This window comes from Trachurus japonicus, chromosome 10 (assembly GCF_045865225.1).
Source record: "Trachurus japonicus isolate A0001 chromosome 10, Traja_1.0".
NCBI lineage: Eukaryota > Metazoa > Chordata > Actinopteri > Carangiformes > Carangidae > Trachurus > Trachurus japonicus.
Window position 1 is genome coordinate 20,963,087 of NC_140916.1, and position 8,086 is coordinate 20,971,172.

The window sequence follows — 8,086 nt, forward strand, 5'->3', positions numbered from 1 at the left end:
CTGGTTCTATTTGCAGCAGGTGGGAAACAGAACACCATGCTGCTCTGTGCACAGTAAATACAGGTCTCTGATGTGTTTATTCTCTGATTTAACCATTACTTGGAAAGTAAAAACATGCACACATACATTTAATCATCATGTCTTATGCAAGGCTGTGTTGAGGGCGCTGACGTGTTGTTCTTGCTCTACACATTTTGCAACCATGGAAGCAGCAGACCCCTCTCTCTGGCTAATGACCCTGTATAACTGTGTGATGTCATGTGGTCAAGTGTTCAGGTTTGGAGTCCAAACTTAAGCAAGCACAGCTGACCTGCACACACTGTCCTGTGGTCATCCTCTCTGATCTGGTGGCAAAATGGCCTCAAGACGGGGAGACATTCCAGGTAACACAGGAATATAGATTTGGCAAATTAACAGACATTTTCTAACTTGTTAAATGTTTTGTCTTTATGTAAAGCACATTGAGTTGCCTTGGTATGAAATGTGCTATATAAATAAAGATGCCTTGCCTTGCCTTGCCTTGCCTTGCGAAGTTGATTGTTGGGCTTGTGTTGAAATAGAAAGAAAAGAGAATTAATAGTTTTCCGATGCAAAATGGAACACAACTCTAATATATCTGTTTGTTTCCATATAGCACTGGAGTCAGGCATGTCATCCGGACTCTTCGGTGCCTTATCGTGTCCTATTGGAATGACTCGGCATAATATCAGCTATGATGAGCACATGGATGCCCCTATGCATTCACCTCCCCCAGACCTATCTGTCAACATCTTGTGGAAAGACCCTGTCATCCCACAGCACAAGTTCAGGAACAATGCAGAGGTGCTTTCCTGTCTGCCTGCATGAATACTGCCTGACCCAAACTGTTTTTGAAGATATTAACTGGTTACCTTAACAAAATGTTGTCTGCTCTGGCTGATGTGTAACTTGTGTTTCTGGTGGTTTGGGTGCATGACAGTACACATTTGATTTGCTCACATACGGTATCTGTAGTTTCTAAGTTATCTTAACAGTGTGATTTTGTGTGACTAGGAAAGAGAAAGTGGTGGGAAGTTTTTGAGTTGTGAGCCAGCAGTCCCAGCCAAGGCAGCAGTGCCTGTGGTGAAAGCAAAAGCCACATCTTTAATGAGCTCACTTATGATCAGTAAGTCAACAAATCCACACACATTAATTGAAGAACACACTGACATGGATTCAATTTCATAAATTAAACATTCAGTCAGTTAAAAACACTGGCTCATATTGACTCTCTGCCCATTTTTACTCATAGAGCAAACACAGGAGAACCTTCAGAAGTTTGAGCACCAGGCGGGGCTGACAGATGCTGGGTACTCTCCCCACAAGGGCCTCTCCGCCGAGGAGACACACTTTCACCGACTGGGAGAAGGCACACTGCCAGTGAGTATCAAAGAAAGAGAGGAAGAAGCTCTATCTATGTGGGAGAAGAGAAAAGTTGGTGCCTGTCCTCAAATAGCCTAACTGAAATAGTTATCTTCACATGTTAATGTGTGACTTGTGTGTCAAAGGGCAACACCACACAAGGAGAAAATAACACACAACCACACTCATACTGTAGGCTATTACCGGTATAAAGTCTAGACCTAAACGTTGCAGGTCTGGTAGGCTATGTCTGGGGAGGTTTCTCTAGCCTAAAATGCCATAATAAAAAGGTCAGGAGTAAGCAAGTTCAAGTGTTTTGTGAACTTTAAACAGGATTGAGTTTATTAGATTTCAGTGTGTTCGAATAATTCAGTTTGGAAATGTCAGACAACTTCTGAAAATATGTTTCATTTTTTAAGGCAGTGCAGAAACATTTATCAAAGACTGAGAAAAAGATTATCTTTCGTATCCAAATGTTGTGGTAAAGGTTGACCAAGTGTAAGAATTAAGTAGTGTAGTTCCTTACACTGAAGATTGACTAACCCTAACCCAAGTATAAATAAATAAAAACATAGTGGATGTAACACCTACAACATTGAACATACAGTATAATACCGGTACATTATTACACATAAGATTAATAACTCATTTGGGTATTGAGTATCCTGGTAAGAAAGCACACTCCAAGTACCATGTGAGTGTCACCTGCTGCGCCCACCCACCCCTTTCATCTGTGGTCGAATGACATGTCAAGTAGGCTACAACCACTAGGAACATCACAAGCAAACACTGTGGGGGTTAAAGTCCTAGTAAAATAAATGCTATTCTTGAGTTACTCCTAAAAATGAGCATATATTATATTACTATGGGAAATTATAGGCCAGTAGCACCATATTGTTATAGCCCGTTGGATAGGCCAAACATGCATCAACATCTTGGTAAACAGATTACGTAATGTGCTCTGCACAGGCCTGCACAGGCGGTGTTGCCAGGCAACGCCCTTAAATGAATCGAGCCCCCTTGTTTTCCCAAATGGACCAATCACAGAGCTCCTAACAAGTCCGAGACGTTCCGGAGGCCGACCGAGCTCTGTGTACAGACTGTACTGTCTGTGTTTTCTGGAAATAATCGTCCCTTCAACTCGTAAAAACTGCTAATTATGGGCAAAATGAAGGAATATGTCGGACTGGAGCGTAAAAGAAAACTAATCATAAAAAGGTATGTCGAGAAAGTGGTTGTATTTAGCTGGTTCTATGTCCTAATTCCGGCCGGAGAGCAGGCCGTTAGCAAAGCAACGCTGTAACGTTGGCCTATCCAATAAAACTAGCTGTCGAGCTAACCGTTAGTGAACAAACCAATTTTTACTGCCTCTTATCAGCTTACGGCAGCTTTGGGTAGATTGGTGTGGAACTCATAACCGAGCCAGAAGTAAACAGGATGGTGTAAATAACGTTAGCTGGCTAGATAACGTTAGCTTGCTATGCAGCTTGATAGGTTCGTGGCAGTGTAGCCTCCGTTAGCTTAACATCCGCTAGCCACCGTTATGTGAACTGGAGATACAAGGAAAGAAATCCACTTGACTGTTTAGCGTTTTATTATGTATTTCTGTTTAATCCTGTCATGTTACAGTACCGATGGTACTGCACGATAATCACTAGCCCCCAGGTTGTGCCTCCAACTCACCGTCCAACATGACAATAAATGAGCTGCAGGAAGCAGGGCCAGTTGTACTTTCCCTTTCACAGTCAAGTAATGTAAACAATCCACACAGGCCACTCGTTGCCTTGTGTAGTTGTTATAAAAACATTAGGCTAGTACTTATCTGATAGACACATGAGAAGATCCTTTGCTGACATGAGAAGCATACTGTCTTACCAGGCATAGGCTATGTCTTATTTTATGTGGCCCATTTGTCTCTTTTGCTGTTCTGCTACATCACACAAATTAGTTTGACCTCATTTTATGTTGTAGAGTCCCGATTTGAAGTACTGAGGTGGAGCTAAGGGCTGGAGCAGTGATGAAATCTTAAGAGAATACAACCCAAACAATACACAGAGCATTACAAAGGCTATGGGGGCCCTCCATGTTATCAGAGACGTTCTATGTTATTCATTTGTAAGGTGGTCATTGCCCTGAGCAGGATACTGCGCGACATGTATGGGATTTACATGAGTTTGGATGCACATTTCAACATAGGGATGGGAATAAGGCCAACATAAATGGAGACTGAGCAACTGAAAACTTTGTTCTAGTGATCATTACTGATGTAAATCAAAAAGCCAAGGCAAGTATGATTCAGTGTGCAGTTAGCTTGTTACAGTCATCAGGATGTGAGTGTGTCTGTTGCACATTCTAATAGGAAAAAAGAGGAGAGCCAAATCAGGTTATTCTCATTTGGACTAGAGGTTTTGCAGGTAAACCCACCAGCAGTTAATATCCATTGCAATATTGGCCTTTAAAATGTGTAACTTGTTTAAGTTGTTTATTATCAGCAGGATAAACCCCTTGAGTTGTTGCAACTCGTTTTCGAGGGGGTCCTGCGCACCTCACATCAACATAAAACACAACAACACATCACAGTACGATGAAAGGATACAGAACAATACAATAAAAAACAAAGCAAAAAAATAAATAAATAAATAAATAAAAAACAAGACAAAGACAAAATCTGGACAGACATACAAAAATCAATCAGACAAGTTGCAACCAGGTTTGGACGGGTATTTAGCAAAATGTGGTGACAGATTCAATGAAAGCATGAACAAGTAATTTCAAGATGTGAAGACAGGGCATGATTAAAGCAATTAAGAGATGGAGAAGATCTGATACACATGGGTAGGTGATTCCAGTCATTTGGTGCTCTGAACATGAATGCTTTTCTACCGGTTGTTTTTCTGGTATGTGGAACGGAAAAAAAACTTATCAGGCTCAATAAAGGTTATTTTGATGGTTAATAATAATGTGGGTCATTGTCAGATCACTGTAATGCAGTAAACATTGCATTCTTCTCTGTCTGTGTCTTTCTCTCCCCACCTCCACCCACACCACTTCGGGATCTGTCATAGGCTCTGAGGACCTGTGACGCACTTTGTTATCATTTTTGATTTGCAGGTCCAGAAAAACACTGCTGACCTTTTGCATTGTGTATTCAAGGACTGTTTGCTCTTTAAATATAATCAATACTGTGTTGATAGTCCAACCTGGTCATGGGGGAAAAACTTTGTGTCACAGCTTTGCTTGTTTTGAAGGGTACGCAAAGTCAGAAACTGCGCTTTGAATATTAAAACTTTATTTTATGTTTCTGTACGTGCAGAAGTTGAGAATGCCAAGCGGGGACTTCAAGGAGGACAGGCTTACAACATCAGCACAATCCACCCCAACTGGCACCCCTTCTGTCACCCCCTCCGTCACCCCCAACGTCACCCCCTGCGTTAGTCCCCACTCATCACCAGCTGTTAATCGCAGGTATGCTGATACAATTATAAGCTTGTATTATTTGGTAAAAAACCAACATGCTTGATGAGGTGCATTGTGGCTTGTCCTCTCACATGGTCTTTTGTGCCCATTGCTTGGCGGGAGTGTAGGAGCTGGTTCCAGCTGAGCCCTGCACCTTTTCTTGCCACCCCAGAACATAGTCCAATCGACATGGGAGGAAATGAAGGAGGAGGAGCAGGAGGTGAGAGGTGGAACTTCTTTGGAACTCGCTCTGTGGTACAGAAGTCCCCCACTGACCCAGGCTCTGAAACCAGCACAGGTGAGAGATCCTGTGTGTGTAGTTGTCAGTTGAATAACATTATTTTCTTGATGTTATCGATGCTTGGAGGATAGGATAATGATGAAACTTACAGTATGACAAACGCCCCAGTTTTTTGTTTTTTCTTGCAGTTTAGTTCCTAGTTCTACTGCCACAGCCTAACCTTGTTTACAACTTAATATGGTATTAGTGGGGTTATGCTGAAGCTATAATCTGTAGATAGAAAGGTTGCCAACCACCCAACAACTCTTGGAAGTGAAGATACCCTCCAAACCTCACCCTAACATTTGACAAACATTAAGTCATTTTTTGTTGTCTGCCGGGGGCAGTTTTCCTTTTTGCATCTTAAACCACACCCATCACTGATGTCATAGTGTCCTGGTTTACACCTATACATTACTGCTGCAAGATGAGAAGTTACACAACTGGGTATCAGAAGAAGCAAGACTTAACAGTAGCAGTCACCCTTGCAGATCATGACAACCATTTAAATTCAGGTTATTAGTGACATAATCTACCACCTCCTCTTTTCTCCTGCAGGCTTTTCGCTACAGTCCTACTTTGGCCTGCAGAAGTCCTCTACCATGGATGGCACTAACACCCAGGTCAACCTCAAGGTGGAGAACCCTGCCAACTTCTTGCCCCCCAAGATTGAAATCTCGGGCATTGAGGCCAAGCCGGCGCCCCCACGGCCACACAAACTTAAACCTCGGGATATGAATGTTTTAACACCCTCCGGCTTCTGACACCAGACCAGCTCTGTTGTTAAAACTCTGAACCACATCTGTAGCCATTTGTTTGTCCATTTGGTCCCCCGTTTGCTTTTCTGCTTTCCTCTGTCCCCTCTGCCTCCCTGAATTCACGGAGGCTGTGAGGAATGAGGACCACCTTTAGTATTAGCTCACCAGCCCCTGGGACATTGCCTGTAACTCCTCCCAGCTGACCTAAAATAGACAGCTGTCGTCTGTTAGTTCACACCAGCCCCAACTTATCTCTTCCAACTTATTGGTCCAAATAAAACACCAAATGAAGTACCTTCATTTCTCATCCCCTAAGATCATACTGCTTTGTATTATTTTTTGTTCTGTCACGTTATGTGTGCATTGGCATGCATTGCCTTGCTGTCCTCGTTGTCGTCGGTGGCATGAGATTGAAGTCATTGAAATATCTCAGTCAGTCCCTTGCTTAAGTCATAATCACTTAGCATAGCCTCTTATACTAAAACTGACTAGCTATTTCAATTCATAATGCTCAGTTGCCTCATTTGTATTATATATTTTTTATCTTTAAATAAGATTTGAGACTGTGTAGTGCTTCTCTCTGTTAGCATGCAGAGTATAGTGTGGTATGACTGGAATTGTGCCTAAAAAGAGTGTTTGCTTTTGGCCTTCTTGCCAATTAAGTTCAGCTTTTGTTTTTGTATTATATGGAAGAGCTTCTTATCTTACTTTGAGAGTATGATTGCTGAACCTGAAGTGTTTTTTTTAATCATTGTTATTTCAACCTAAATATTTTCATATTGTTCCATTTTAATTCAACTTTGTTCATACTAAGGAGTAGGTAGTGTTTTGGGTTTATCACATTTTTATATATATCACCACAATATTGTTTTCAAAATGCTATAATAATAATAATAATAATACAAAGCATTGGTCATTTTCAGCATTGATTTTTTTTGTGTGTGTGTGTGTGTTGATCACAATCCAAGACTCCCTGCTGTTCTATTTGAAAAAGTTGATGAATTCCAATAAGTAATTGCACAAGGGAGGGTTGTCTCCCACTTAAACCTGTAAATAAATCTGATAGTTACATGCAAATATGACTCCTCTTGTTTTGTTTTTTTCTTGATGAAAACATTATGTGAGCACATGGAGTGTGTACAAGCAGACTAATACAATGTCACACTGTCCACTCATGTTAATAAGATGTATTCTGTTATAAAGGGCCACATCTTATATTTAGCATAATGCGCATCTGAAAAAAGAGCCTTTTCCAAACCACTTCAGAGTTTTACATGGAACAGTTCCTTATCCTATTTACTTGCTTGTTTATCAGATATTGATAAAATATTTACTTTATGACCAAAATGCAGCCAAAAAACAGACTCAACTGTTCCTTAGTAAGTAACCCCTGAGGACTGGAAAGAGACAATATAAAACAGGGGTTTGAGTATTTCTCTTTTCATGTGGAAAAACTAGTGGCACCAGAAATTTCTGTTGCCATATCAGCTCATAAAGGTGATAAAACACAAGGATATTGCACCAACCTGTAACTACAGTCTTTGCCCACAAGATGGTGCACGTTAAACATGTAAACACTGGGTTCTTTCGTGAGTTTTTTTTTTTATCACTATATTAGACAAGATTCAAAGACAGAGGCCTGTACGCAGCACGGTGTATAGTCATGGTCATTTCTTTTCCTCTAAAATGAAATGTGTCACAGATAATCAGGAAATTAATTCTGTTGTCATCTGCTGTACATACACACATTTAATTAGTCTTGTCCTACTGTTGTCAGAGGTCTGGTTTTTTTTTTTTTTTTTGGGGGGGGGGGGGGTTTCAACAGTAATTATTGTCAACAATAGCGCACGATAACTGAATGTTATTACCCAGCTAGCATCCTGCCTCAACAAAAAAGCAAACATCCAGGCCACCAGACAATGAGCCAGCAGGGAGGATCAGCAGAGTCCTCCCCCGTCGGCTCACCCACGAACTGGCAGGGTTTGCAGCCTTGTTAGCTCTCAGCGGTTATTGTCTGATGCTCCATTTATTTGTGTATGTGTGTGTGAGAAAGACAGCAGCAGCATGCGTGTCAGTGTGTGTACACGTGGGCAATTTAATACAGGGTGTGCCTGTTTTTCTGGTTGTTACTAGAAAAACACAACAGAACATGCATAGATGCGGAATTATTATGTTAATTTATTTTAAGGAGTGTTTATGAATCATACGTCAT

At 41.2% G+C, this 8,086-nt stretch overlaps 1 protein-coding gene across 1 annotated transcript; it reads left to right on the forward strand.

The window, feature by feature from the left end:
- The first annotated feature begins 318 nt into the window (after positions 1–318).
- On the forward strand, positions 319–6,951 carry LOC146979938 (putative monooxygenase p33MONOX). The gene is made up of 7 exons (XM_085789988.1): positions 319–383; positions 635–822; positions 1,033–1,144; positions 1,271–1,398; positions 4,694–4,845; positions 4,965–5,134; positions 5,675–6,951. Exons 1-7 carry the CDS (start codon positions 356–358, stop codon positions 5,878–5,880), a joined length of 984 nt encoding a protein of 327 aa, XP_085646114.1. The 5' UTR covers positions 319–355; the 3' UTR covers positions 5,881–6,951.
- Positions 6,952–8,086: the final 1,135 nt, after the last annotated feature.